The following is a 14,996-nucleotide window of genomic DNA, read 5'->3' on the forward strand; positions in this document are numbered from 1 at the left end:
TTATTCCAGTACCATGCAGTTTTGATTATTATGGCTTTGTAGTACAGCTTGAAGTTTGGGATTGTAATGCCTCCATTTTGATTTTTCTTAGACACTGCATGGCTCTTTTTAAAATTTTCAGTTTTTATTAATAATTTTTCATTGGGTCTATAATGGTTTATAGGCTCAACTAGACTTCAGGTGTACATATAATTTGACATCTGTATATTCTACATCAAGACCATCACCCAAAGTCTATAATGTAAATCAGTGTAACTACGATGGAAATCAGTATAGATATTACTCAAAAAATTAAGACTAACATTACCTAATGATCCAGCTATTCTACTCCTGGGTATTTATGTAAAAAATACAAAGGCACTAACTTGAAAAACAAATGTATCTTGATGTTTGCTGTGGCATTATTTATGAGAGCAAGGCTAGATATGGAAAAACCTTAAGATGGGAAACATTCTTAAAAAAAAAAGATTTATTTATGCATATAGAACTGGGGTACAGGCCAGAGGTGCAGGGGCAGTGAGAGGATTCACCAGAGACAGAGTGGGGAGCAGAACAGGCCAGCTGACAAAGTGCACTGCTGAGGAGAGCTGTGGGCAGGTCAGGAGAGGTCTGCCTCGCCATGTGGGTCACCTCCAGGGTTGGGATGAAACTCGCATTGGAGCAGCTGCAGCAAGCTTTCAGTGCTGCATCCTAAGCCATTATGCCACCAGGGAGGGCCCAAGATGCATTCTAAAATGCATTGTCAGATGAGTGAAGAAAGAAGATGTGGGCTCTCTACACAATGGAACTCTACTCAGCTGTAAAATGAATGATGCAGTCTTGCCATATGTGCCATGGAGGAAATGGCTTCTACGTAGTTCTCCTTGGAATAGCTACAAATTACCAAGCTGAGGAATTCTTATGCTAAATGACTGGGCTTTGAACCTTTAGGTGGTCAAGCAGGAGATGTCCGTCCACTGTTTTTAATATCATCATTAATTTTACAAAATTCTAAGACATGCTACAAATGTGCATGCATGTTTATTACATGATTGCAAATGCATCTGCTTCCACATTAGCACAATTACCATTTTATTACTGTCCTTCCTCTCAGCAAATATTAGCTCATTTAACAGCTGTTTAACACCTTGCTATCTTGGCCAAATGCAGGGCTGAGCAGGAAACTGTATTCATAGAATGCCTGCAGGTAGGCAGCTCATACTTGGTTAGTAATGGTAGTAGATAGTTATATGAAATTATAAGGAAAAATAAGGAATAAGAATTTCCTAGACAGTTTGCTATCATTTAAAAATGTATTTTAACTGGTTCAAAATGATAGTAAAATTTATGCTAGACAATAAGGAGTAAATTTGTTGTCATCAGATAACTATGCTGATTTTAGCATGGTAGACTTCAGGAAGAGGGAAAGAAAGCACTTCTCAAGAGTCTCAGGCCTGAACTCTAAAATGGAATGTGGTTCATGAGACCTGGAAGCTCTATCAGGAGCATGATTCTTAGTATGCAGGGGTGATTCACACACAATATAGGTCACACATTCATTAAAGAGTAATCCTTTGCGCCACTTCTCCTGGAAGGCTCAGGGCAGTGCAAAGGAAGGACCAACGTCCTACAAATAAATGGTTTTTACCCACCTTGGACCAAAAAGTTGCTCTTTTTAGAGGATTTGACATCCTACCTGAAATCTCCCCCTGCAAAGCACACCTTTGCCAGAGGGAATATACAAAGTTTTGCTTAGAGAAACAGTTGGGGAGTTCAGGGGATCAGTGTGGTATCTGCAGGAGTGTGAAGCCAGGCACTAGAATTAAGCCAGGTGTGCCTGAGGAAAGTGCCTTCGGTGTGAATTAAGTGATAATGACACAGTACTTAAAGACTCTCCTTCACAGAGGAAGGCAATTCATGGCAAGTAGCATTATTTATAATGGATTCTTTGAAAAGTTAGATATATTGCTCTAGTCAACCTATGGTTGAAGTGGAATTATAGTTCCAGTTGTAAGGATCGGCTGGGGTGAAGGTCATGTCACAAACCAAATGGAATAAACTACTTACATTTCCATGGCCACATCACAAACCAAAAGGAATAAACTACTTACATTTCCATGGCCACTATGTTTTCATTGTCACAATTTTTTTTTGTGGAGTATGATGTATGGCAAGATTTTTGACTGTTTTAATCTAAGTATGAGATAGATATCATTTATTTTTTATTAGGAAATTTGTAATAATAAAAAGGGATAACTTCAAATAGTGGAGATAATCACTCAGTATAATTATTAGAGCTCTTTCTATTACCTCAAATATATAGAATGCATTTGCCAAAAGTTTAATTAAAATGAGGTGATGGAAATAATTAATATCACAGTAAACATAAGACAAACTAATAAAACTGCAATTTTTTTCTTTCATTCTTTTTAGCTATGCTAAAAGAGGGCATTTCAATTTTCAGTAATGAGTTACTTTAAGCAGTTTTTATGGAATTAAAAGTCTTCTTGATATTTGTCTTTAAGAGGAACAAATTTGATGTTCTGTAACGTCAATCAGCATGGAACAATGACAAGATGTTATATTAAACCGGATATATCTGCTAAGTGTATAAAACAATATCTTCTCTAAATTATTAGAAACTCTTAGTAAAAAGATTTTGTTTTAGTGAACTTTAACTGACTCAATTCTCTACACTCTGCAAACATATCTCATGCTTAGAAATATGCAATCCACTTCAAGTAAAACAAGTGTAAGTGCATGCATAACTAATGCATGTATTTTTTTAACACATGTTGAAATATTTACAGGTAATATATTAAAACACAGAGTTTTAAATGGTCTTTTAAATGATAAAATTAAATCAGAAGCATGTTGAAATACAGCATGTAGGTGAATATCCCATCCCTCTAGTTCTCTAAGAATGGATGAATGATGTCAAAAGCAGATAGTCATTGAAAACACAATGAAATCTTATACCCACATTCTTTGGGAAAACCATGTGGCCTCTTTACCTCTCCAAAAGCACTTTAAACAATAAGATGCAGTACACAAAAACTATCAAAAGGGAGCACTTTTGAGCCACCAAAATTGTGTGTTAGCCTAAAAACCACAATCTTCCAACTACAGACAATGATACTATCTCAGGTATTTTATGTGCTAAAATGATCATTAAAAATTAAGCACCACATATAAGCTGCCATTTAGAATATTAATTTACCTTTGCTAATCATCTTTTTAACTTGAGGCTAAAAGAGTTCACTTACCATTTGGATATTCAGGCTCAGACCAGGAGATGTTGGAGTGGGGTGAATCTGAGTGTGCTTTGGGGACTGGAGAGCCTTCAGGCCCACGCTCCTCGGGCTGGGCTTCACTGGCCACATTCACTGTGCACCCACCTGTGCAAGCCTGAAGGGGGATGCAAAACAGCACATTTCACTCTGGGCTCCTAAAGTTGAGATGAGCATTGAAGAAAGACAATTTATAGTGAGAGTTCCAGATTCTTTGAATTCAGGCTCTCTTTACCAATCACTCCTTCAAAAAAACCTGTTTCAATGCTAAGGCTTCATACTGAATCAGTTAGCTTTTAAGATATAAGATAGCCATCTCTGATAATTAGACAATAACCTCAAAAGTAGAGCTCAGAGATGTAGGGATATATTTCCTGGGTGAACAGCCCCGGTAAGATTGGCTTCACACAAAGGTTCCTAGAAAGAATTAGACACACACAGATACGCCTATTTACACATACAGGCATACAATATGAGAAAAGTCCTAGAGAGAAAAGATCATTTCAGGATAAAAGTGACTTCTAGGTGAAAAAACATAGTTGCCTTTTATTCACAGAGTGTGACCCATACATTTAAAATAGAATACAAGATGAAATTGAGTAAGGCTACATTTGTCATACATCGACAGTAGAGCTTTTATTGAATGACTGTGTAGTGACTTACAGGGTCAGGTTATTTACTCATGCCAGAGAGGGAGGCTTCTGACATCAGGTGGTCACCAAGCCTCTCTTCCCTAAGGAGTGCCTTTCCAGACATGGAATCATGGATACGAGAGAGGCTCAGAATCTCTACGCATTTATCAAAGGTAATTAATTCCAAAGTAAAAGTCTGAGGAAAATATTATTGCCACCTAAGTTTAGTTAGTGGGTAAGCCAGAGGTTAGCCAGTTCATATTAGCTAGCAAGTTGGTATTTATAGTTTTATGCAACTCATATTTGAAAACTGTATTTTAACTTTATTCGGGATTTCTTTTGGTTACAAATGTAATTTACCCAATGAAGGGTGAAAATCTTTCAGAAAGCATTGAATTTTTACCAAGATTAGTAAGAAAATGAAGCCAAATCAAAGGACAATGTAAAAATAAGTTATTGTGCCAATTTTCATGTATAGATACTAATAATTAAAAAAAATGAAAATATCGCTTTAAATATTTGGTACCGTCTGCTGCTTTTCAGGTTTGATATTGAGATACTGAGAATGACCTTCTGTAACTTGAAATAGTCCATATCTTTTCTCTAAAACTAGGGAGCTGGACTGTTTTCTTTTTTTTTTTTTTTTGTAAGTATTTTCCTATACTGAAATATAATATTTGCAAAGTTGTTGCAAACAGATGCAAATTCTTCACTAATCATATAAAGAGTGGTCAGCAGATATGGAGATCAGTTTTACTTCCTCTTGCAAAAATACAACCACAGCCCATGTCTTCAGGATCATTTCTCATCAGCTTAAGCAAGTTTCAGATGGGCCCGCTTGAAGCCTGGGCATGGAACTGCATTAAGATTGGGGACCTAATTAACCACAGTGGGTTTCCTCTAATTCTTAGCTGTGGTATGTGCATATATATGTAGGAAGGAAACCATACACCTCCTGAGAACAGAATCTTTGCAAATACAGAGGAATCAATGGAGCTTGTAGCCCAGCCCTGACATAAAATGCTGGATATCTGGCTGTTAGCCCACGAAATAACTGTCTGACCCCAGAAATAGAAAAATTCAAAGAAAACATTCCAAATGTGTTAAAAGTCCACCAGACAACCCGGGAGGGAAAGAGGCTGTAGGGACAGCGAAGATAGCAAAGGAAAAGGGTCAACGTAGCATTCTTTCTAGTCCTCAGAGGGAGATAAATCTGTCCACTTGCATTTCCTAGATTTTTTTCTCCTTGGGGGAGTATGTTGTAGTTTCATATTGGTAAACTCATAGCATACTGGGTTTTAATCTTGATTGTCTATATGTCACTATTGTTTTACTCACTCATGTCCTAAGACGCCCCCTTTGCTAACTTCCCCCAAAGCCACACTGTACTATATGACATATGCCATGTTTTTTAAAAAACTGTGATTTAAAATGTACTTTGAGAACTTCATGATGCCTTTTGGGATAGACAAAGACAACTTCTGCTTTGGAAGAAGTATTCTTTGTGTTGAGTCATTTAAAATCCATAAACTAATCACTTGACGGAGGAATCTTCTAAGGATCCATGAGTTAATGAGAGGATGTTTCTTGTAATGAAACAGAACTTAAAAGGGGGCTGGCGAAATAACAGAATTACCTGCAAATGATTTTGTCCACATACCTTTTGTAAGCATTGAGAAGTTTTTCACAAACAGTGAGATTTCTTAGCTCTTCCAATAAGGACATAAATTTCCCTAAAGGTGCTTCCGATTGGTTTGATCTGGTATTAGCTGAATGAAAGTGAACCAATCAGTATTTGTTTGAATTGCCAGCACCAGAGGCAGCTGCATTCAATGCAACAGATTGCTGCTTCAAATCCTGGTGTGGAAAACCAGATAAAATCCAGATAAAATCGTGGGACTGATGAAAGATGTCTTTATGGAATGGCAAGGGCTTTGAAAGCCTCTGTGTCATTAAAATAGTGTGTTTCAGTCCATGTTTTATACCTTTAATCAATTACAACTATTTTTCTCTTTAAATCACAGAGTCATAATACTGCCCTAAAATGATGAGTGATTTCTAACCAAACGGGATTAAATTTTGATACAATGAAGCATGTAACTGACACAAGTATATCAATTACTTTTGAATGATGATAATTAGGAAGAGTAAAAACCAGCATTCTATTTTCTAGTGGTCTGTTTGCAAACAGGGTCTGAAGAGGTAGGCCAAATGAGAGGTAATCAAGTGTTCCTTTGGAATTAAATAATTGAAATTCAGGGCAAAGTTCCAGGTAGAATTCTAAAATCTGCCCCAGGAAGAGGTCAAAGCTGGAGATTTCATGGGAAGAAAGAGGAAGACAAGGTAAGTGGCTAAAGAAAAGAGTCGATTCATGTTAACATCCTTACACTATTCTTGGTGATACTATCTCTAGCTACTGATTCTAATCTCAGGTAAAAGTCTATAACCATCAGTCCTTCTAATCAGAATGTCCACTTTCCAACTTGATTCAGAAACCATGGTTTGAGAGAAAATGACTTTTTGCCACTAGACTCCCCCCCCTCCCCAATTGTAGACAACAATCAGGACTCTAGCCTACAACCCCAACCCTATTTTATGGTCTCCACTTAGGTCTGCATTTCATGTTAGCTAAAAATGAGTTTTTGAAAAGTTTACTTCATCAGTTCCAAAAATCTTTCAGGAAATATATATAAAATGTAACATTTTGCAAGAGTCAAAAATCTAGCAGTGATTTTAAAAGAATTATATTGCACCTATCTTGATACTTGTCTTTTTGTTCAGTTGCTAGTTTAATATCTATGAGGAGCTACTAGACTTCTCAATATCATCTGCTGAATGAAGTAACATAGCATATTGTTTCTTCTAGTAGAAGGAACATATTTGCAACCCATGTCCCCAACACTGCATTTTATAGCAAATCATATAATTCATAACAGAAATCTCAGATTCCTTATGATATAAATGTATTTAGTGATCATTCATTCATTAATTCACTCATTCTTCCTAGAATTGTTTGCTGAACTTCCACTTTTACCAGGCACTGGTTGACCCTGCAGATAGATTTTTGAAAGATGCACTTTCTATGCTTCGGGTGTTTATACTCAGGTCAATAGAGGCAATGAAATGAAGCCACAGGAAGTGACATACCTGCTCCAAGTGTGTAGTAAGTCATTACAGTTCCCATCCCCAGGTAAAGTCCTCTCTCTCAGTGCCTGGCAAAAGGCTTTGTCATCTGTATGCATATGAATTGTTTTATAACACTTATCAAGACACTATCTATAAAGACAACTCCATTTGGCTTAGAACCTGATCTCTACTCTGCTAATATAAAAACCTTCAAAGCTAGTTTATTGTATTAAAACTGTGAAATATACAATAATCCCTCAGTTAACCAAGATGAACCTAAATGGTATGGCTCATTTCACTTACTGGTTAACAGAGTTAAATTAAAAACCTTTTAGCTGAATACTTCTTGTAAAGAGATGAAAGCGATTTCTAATAAATACACTGAAATTGAAAAACGTGGGAAAACTGATTTCCCTTACAAGAGTTAGGGCAAAGACTTGCAGATTTTTATGACATTTTGCATTAGCATTATCCAATGACTGAGATTTATCTGGCCCCACACAGTATTATTTGGTGATTTTTTTTAGCACCCCAGAATTTCAGGGCTCAAAGATTCCAATTTTAGACTTAGAGACCTTAGAGTGCTGACATTAAGTGATTTACCAGTGGTCACATAGTTGGAGGCAAAACCTGAGTTAAAATCAGGCGGGTGAACACTTAATGTAGCAGTATCTTATTTTCTAAGGTATTGCAATTTATAAAACATAGGGGGTTAGATTTTGATGGACTGCAAAGAATATCCTAAAAATTGCCTTTGGAATAGAACTTTGTTTATGTCATTTCCCTTCTTCTGATAAAAACAAAGACCACCACAATTTCTGTGTAATTTAGGTTGTTTCCAAGCCATTGAGTCCTCTCTTGATTTTGATATTTTTACCGTTGTTTTGAAAAGAGTGTGGCTGTCTGCCCCAGCTTTTGAAAATCAAATTAATATACTTTTCACTTCTTGGGTGATCCCACTGCGTAGTCAGAGAAGCCATGTGCCTGGGTGCTGACACAGTGTGGGGCTCAGAGCCCAGCACAACTGGGAACCATGGCTGACGCCCTTGTTTGTGGTGCCAGGTCAGACAGTTAGCAATAGTTGAATGTAGTTTATTTTCCCGTGGTATAATATTTAGAGCATTCAAGAGCATGTTAAGTAAAATGAATGCATACACAGTGTCTACATAAATGTAAATTTATTCATAATCAAGAGCAGAATATTTTCTATGGCATTTATCAAAGCAAATATCCTTATATAGGTATTGCTATAAAATGAAGAGTGCGTTTAAAACAAATAGGGGCAATCTCATGTTTATATTCAGTTATTTTCAGATGTGCTATTAAACTTAAAAAAGATTATATTTCATCAAAAAAACAAAAGGAACTACTGAGTATAAATTCCACCATAATATCAAGGTCTTTCCAAAGACCTTTGTGTAAAAGTGCTGTTTTGCATTAAAAAAATGCTATTGTCTACAGGAACCTCTAAACGACGTTGATGCTAGGGTTTTTATTAAGTCACTGTTTTTTTGAGATAGAAGCATAATGTAAACCAGGATATGATGATAATCAAGAATATTTTGGGGGTATTTTAAACCTTCATATAAAATGTAAGGCCTACATTTCTCAGAGGGCACAGTGTTTTGCAAATACATACAAGCTCCAGGGGGAAATGATGTATTAATCTAAGCATTTAAGAAAAAGACCTCAGCAATTATAACATTCTAAAAATAGTAAAGGAAGAAATAATTTCTGATAATTCTAAATTAGATTGGGCAAATCAACTGACTCAGATGGTTATTCTATCATTTTGCATAATGTAAAATAAATATGTAAGTTTAGATAAACAGAATTCAAATTTAGGGCATGAAGTGTATTTGAAGCACAACTATGTGAAGATGTTTGGGATTTTTTTAAGCAAGATGGGGAAAGAAGGCAGGACAGGGTGGGGAGAATGCAGGTAAAGGAAAGCAAGAAAAGATGGGGTGATGACAAGAAAAGTGATGGACATCAAGTGAACCTACCCCCAGTGTGAAGAGGTACTTATTTCCAGGGGAAAGATATCGCAGCGTACGGTCCTCAAAAAGTTCAGTATTCTTATGGATGACATCCCACATTGTAAAACCATGTGTGTGATTTGAAATATGTAATATGCAGTACTCGAGAATTCCATTTACTTTTCTTGGTTGCTTCCACCTGGTATGGAAAAAAATAGCATTATTATCATTACTCATATTACTCATTCAGTCGAACCTGATGTGTGCAGGATTTATTTATTTATTTATTTTTAAAGATTTATTTATTTATACAGAATTGGGGTACAGGCCAGAGATGCAGAGGGTGAGAGGATTCACCAGGAATAGAGTGGGGAGCAGAACAGGCAGATAGACAAAGTACACTGCTGAGGGGAGCAGCGGGCGGGTCAGGAGAGGTCTGCCACGCCATGTGGATCTCCTCCGGGGCAGGCGGGGATCGAACTCATGCGGAAGTGGCATAAGCTTCTTAGTGCTGTGCTTTAACCCGCTGCACACTGATGTGTGCAGGATTTTTAAAAGACAAAGGAACTTGGATTCATGAGATAGTAAATACTACATCTAAAAATCCAAGTGATAGACTTTTTTTTTAGAACTATTATTAAATGCCTATTCTTAGAACATAGTGCCTGTCCCCTGGTTACTTATAATTTTTAATTCTCTAGTATACAAATATGTATGAATGAATCATTGACTAATAACCTAAGTCACAGAAGAAAAACTGGGAGAATAGAACATCTCAAAGTTTGAGAAACAGGGTGGGAGAGAGAAAAATAATTATCTTGAAAAATTTAGTTAATAACAACTACAGAATACTGAAAAGCTGAGGGTTGGAAGGGCTAAAAGAATCTATTAAAATGTGTTGAATGAGGTTATACATCAGTGAAATACACAAAATTGTGTACTGGATAGGAGGGTAGGAGGATGGGAGGTGGGAGGCTTAAAGAAAAGTAGAGGAATTCCAGATGAGGGTTACAAAGTGTCATTGGGACCAAGCAGGCATGGAATAGACAGGGATTTGGTAAACTGAGAAATATTTATAGTAGTGAGAAATCTTTGGGGCAAGTAATGTGGGCTGAGCTTAGGACAGATGGAATAAAGCCAAGAGGAACCTGTAGAGTTGGAACAATGGGACATGACCATAGGACTTTCAAGCTTAAAAGAAAAGCATGATTCATTCAGCCCAAACTCTCTTTAAGAGATGACAAGACTGAGACTGAGAGAGATGAATGGGGGAGTATTAATTGAGGGTAGGAGAGGTTTATTAAATTTTAGTTCAATACTACAAAACACCTTGTACCTCATGTATTAGGAAGTGGACAAGAATTTCTATGGTCAAAAGAAATCTGAACATATTAATATGTGAATTTTTCTTTCTGACTGCCACTGTAAGGAAACAAGAAGGTCCTAGTGTGTACGTGTTCTTTAATTCCACATTATTACAAGTAATGCCTCACATAAAAAAAGCCCCAGGCAGTCACAATAGTGGTCAGTTTTTATTTTATTGAAGTTTGCACAGAATCTGTGTACATATGTAGCTCAGCCTGATTGCATAAAGACAAAATGGAAATTAAGTTGGCAAGTGATAATCAAAGGTTCCCAGAACCACTGAACTAATCACTTCTATGCATTTAATCACAATAAAATTAATTTTATGTCACAAACCCTTCCCTTGATTGAATTCACTGGAATTCCTGCATGAACCAGTGTATAAACCAGAGACATTATGTTGACTTACTGTATGTAGAAAGCCGTAGAATCCAGGACTGTCAGCTTCGGGGAATCCACATTTTCTGGTGGCATCTGCACTGGGTGTAGTTGGTCCAAGGATCTATCTGTAGAGCCCACATATGTGCATACCCTGACCAGAAACTGGTGGGCTGGAAACACTGCCAAGTCTAGGGGGGGGAAAATGATTTATCAACATATTTTTCATTCAGAAGGTGTCTTTTCTCTTTTACATCCCTACTAGAACTGTTAAAGCAAAATTTAAAATAAGAATCAATAGTCTTAAAATTAATAAAAATACAGGTTATCTCTGCTTTAAATATATTATAGTCTACTTTTAAATAGACAAACGTCAGTTAAACTCCTAGCTTCACTTTTTCTTTTTAACAGTTTGTCTATTTTCTTGAAGGTTTATGACCAAGAGTATCATTTTCAGAGTTTACCGGTAATTCAATGGCTCTCTCTTTTTTTCTTTTTAAAGATTTATTTATTTATGGATACAGAATTGGGGTATAGGCCAGAGGTGCAGGGGTGGTGAGAGGCTTCACCATAGGCAGAGTGGGGAGCAGAACAGGCAGACTGATGAAGTACACCGCTGAGGGGAGCAGCGGGCAGGTAAGGAGAGGTCTGCCACGCCATGTGGTCACCTCTGGGGCGGGGATTGAACTCATGCTGAAATGGCTTTAGCTTCTTAGTGCTGTGCTTTAACCCACTGCAACACCAGGGAGGGCCTCAATGGCTCTCTTAAAAAATAAATGAGGCATTTAAATTATTTGTTAAAGCATATTTGAAGACAACAGTAGTTGCTTTTGAAATGCAAATACATAACTTGTAACATGGTTTTGCACTTGTGATTCCCTTTGACTGGTTTCTTTTCTCCTCCTTACCAAGTATTTGACCTTCAGTTTGTCCGGGATCAAAACAAATGCAGCTTTCTTAATAAGTTCTTAACACATGCAGCGGGCACCTGGCACAAGGTGGAGCTGTTAACCTCCCCGTCTTTTCCCAAGAGATCTGGGACACTTTCAGCCTAACACTTGCAACAGTGTGTTGCAAGGATTTGTTTACATAATTACCTGATCATTAGACTGAGCACTCAGTGAATTTCTGCATTGTCAGTGTATCTAGCACAATGTCTGGCAGATATGTGTTTTGTTAAAAAAGATAAACTGAGTCATATTACAACTGCTAAGATTTTGTTAGAACAAGTTACCAACAGGCATGCAGGGACAGACTTTTGTAGAGAAAGTGATGAAGCAAAGTAAGGAAATAATTGATAGCTACAGCTTAAAACCTATTTGGCTGTCTCATGACGGTGCAGTGTTTAAGCCTAGATTTGCATTTGCTTATGTAGGGTGCCATGACAAAGAATGAATTCAGTCTAACGGCCTTTCTGTTGAACTAATTTAGCACTTGGAAACATGAATAAAGAATTAAAGAATGAGATAGCATACATAAGGCTGAATTAGGTATGAAAGATGGCCAGGAGTTTGAGAAAGTTCTAGCTACTAATATTGCCCTACCGTGAATTCTCTAGTAGTTTATACATGCCTACTCTTTCAATGGATGTCATGTTTCTTTGCATTAACATAAACTAATCTTCAATGTCCTGAAATACCCTGACCACCTTATTTCTAGAGGAACTCAGGAATTATTTTGTTGATTGACCCAACCAAAGTTAAGTTGACTTTATCAAGATTCATACATCATTCACACTTTTTTGACTATTACACATAATCAGCATTTTCTGGAACACTTGCAAAATGTTAGATGTATTCTAAGTAACAAATATTTTTCAGTCTCATTGACCTTGAACCATTACAATTTCATGTTTAAGAGATTAATAAAATGCAACCTAATTCAGGCCAATCGATTTTGTTTTGTACTGCTAGAAAGAGTAAACTAGGAAACCAACACTTTGATTTTCATGCACAATATAATCAATTGGTTAAACATGTAAGCCACTAGAAGAAAGGCAAAAAATAATTTTACAGTAAATATGTTACTCTAGAAGAAACCTACAATGCTTTTGATTAAATTTTGTTTTCTTTGCCACTTTATTTTACAGGTTCCCAATGGTATCAATTCTGGGGGGATACCCCAGGCAAATGGTCAGAAGATAAGTTGCACGGCACATTGAGTATAGTATAGTATCCCCACCAGACAGCACGAAGAGAGGCTATCACTTCACCTTGAGTGCATAAGTGAGACAGAAGTGGGTGCCTTCATTAACATTCCATGAAACTCAGGGAGTTAAAAGTCAGGAGTGCCAAGGCCTCAGATGCTTCCATGAGGGTAAACTTATTATGTCAGAAAACTTCATGCAAAGAAAAGCACTTACTACTAGACACAATCTTGGTCAAAATTGTAATGTGCTAATATGTTCAAATATTTATATCTGCCATTCTCTTGTTCTCCTCATCTTCTTTTGATTCACGAGTCCTTTGGGACTTATCAATAAGTATCTCGTTTCTCTTATTGCCTGGATCTTCCTGTTAAAGAATTCTATTTTTTATTTTATCATTGTGGTCAGAAGGGACAGTTGGTATGATTTTAGTCTTCTTGCATTTTCTAAGCCTTGTTTTGTGATGTAATGTAGGATCTGTCCTCGAGAATGGGCATGGGTGAAGAATGCATATTCTGTAGCTGCTATTTTTGGTCTTTAAATACACACATTAAGTTCAGTGATTAATACGTTACTACATTACCATATGAATATTCTAAATGTGACTATAAGCCTATCTTTACTAGTAGGCTACATAGTTTAATATTTTAATTAGTATTTAATTAGTTGAAGAACTTCTAGCATTTTTGTTAAGGCAGGCCTAGTGGTGATAAATTACCTCAGTTTTAATAGCTTGAGAAATATTATCTCTTCTTCATTCTGGAAAGACAACTTTTCTGGGTTAAGTACTCTTGGTTGGCAGGTTTGCCTCCCACCCCTCTTTCAGTATTCTCTTCCTGCATGGTTTCTGCTTATAAATCTATTGATAGTCTCACAGTGGTCCCATTACTTGTGAGAATTTTTCTTCTCTTGCAGTTTTTAAAATTGCTTACCTCTGGCTTTAGACACTTTTGTTATACCTTGGAGAAAATTATTTTAGTTTCAAAATCTGGAGTGACTTGTTGGTTTTATCAAGTTTGATATCCAAAATCTCTCAACAGATTTGGAAGTTTTTAGTTTTTATTTTTAACTAAGGTTACTGCTTCTTTGGTCCTCTCTTCTCCTCTTGGACTTCAGTGATATGCAAATTCTTTTATTTTTTTGTGGTATCCAGTAATCCACATCAACATTCGATAGTATCATTTTATTTGTTTTGCCTCTTGACTGGATGACTACAAATCATCTGTCTTCTAGTTCATTAAGTATTTAATTTCTTCTGCTTTGATGAGTCTGCTATTTAAACTCTTTATCAAATTCCTTGGTCACTGTATTCTTCAACTCTAACATGTTTAAAAAATATGCCCCATTTCTTCGTTGAACGTGTTATATTTTGCATTGTTTTCTTATTTTATATATTTTCTGTGCTTTCTTATAGTTTGCTGGATTTTTAAAGCGGATGAACCTGAATTCTTCATCAGACAGAATATCTGTATCTTTAGTTTCTTTTCACAGTGTAGTATTTTCTTGATTGTTCATGATTCTAGTGGCCTTTCACTGGTGTCTGTGCCTTGAGAGAACAGGTACCTCTTTCAGAATTTACAGGCTGGCTTCTGCAGGTAAATCCCTTCACCAGTCAGCCTGTCTTGAGATTCTGGGGGGAGAAGGGGGACTGTTGGGTGGTGTCCTTGAGTGCCCAGTTCTCATGCTTAAGTTAGCAGGTGAGCAAACCTCGCGCTTAATTACAAGGAGACCAGCATGAAGCTATAGGGTGTTTCTAGAGCCTGGGGTCACTGAAGCAGAACTTGTGTTTGAATCTGTGGTGAATGGCCTGGGATTTTGGGTCCACAGTCACCAGAAATTTCTGGGTGGGTCCATAATCTGGGTCTGTAAGAGCTAGTTTGCTACTTAGACAATCCAGAATCTGGTTTTGTGGGAGGTAGCCTGGAACCTTGTGATCACAGGGGCGAGTCAAGCACTTGAGTCTACAGTCACCAAAATCAGCCTGTGACCTGGGTCCTCGGGAGCATCTTGATATTGTGTCATCTCTTTCCACATTGTGCTGCATGGAAATGAGGGACTGTTAGTGGGGGAATGTGAATCTAACTTTCCTAAAATCTCCAAT

General features: G+C 37.0%; 1 protein-coding gene across 1 annotated transcript in view; it reads right to left on the minus strand.

The window, feature by feature from the left end:
- Positions 1-14,996, minus strand: part of USH2A (Usher syndrome 2A (autosomal recessive, mild)) — a 589,735-nt gene that overhangs the window by 273,666 nt on the left and 301,073 nt on the right. The window contains 3 exon segments of the mRNA XM_004685238.1: positions 3,246-3,387; positions 9,034-9,205; positions 10,781-10,940. Of these exon segments, the coding sequence (XP_004685295.1) occupies positions 3,246-3,387; positions 9,034-9,205; positions 10,781-10,940 (474 nt within the window).

Source organism: Condylura cristata, unplaced genomic scaffold, assembly GCF_000260355.1.
Source record: "Condylura cristata isolate star-nosed mole 26May11 unplaced genomic scaffold, ConCri1.0 scaffold00018, whole genome shotgun sequence".
NCBI lineage: Eukaryota > Metazoa > Chordata > Mammalia > Eulipotyphla > Talpidae > Condylura > Condylura cristata.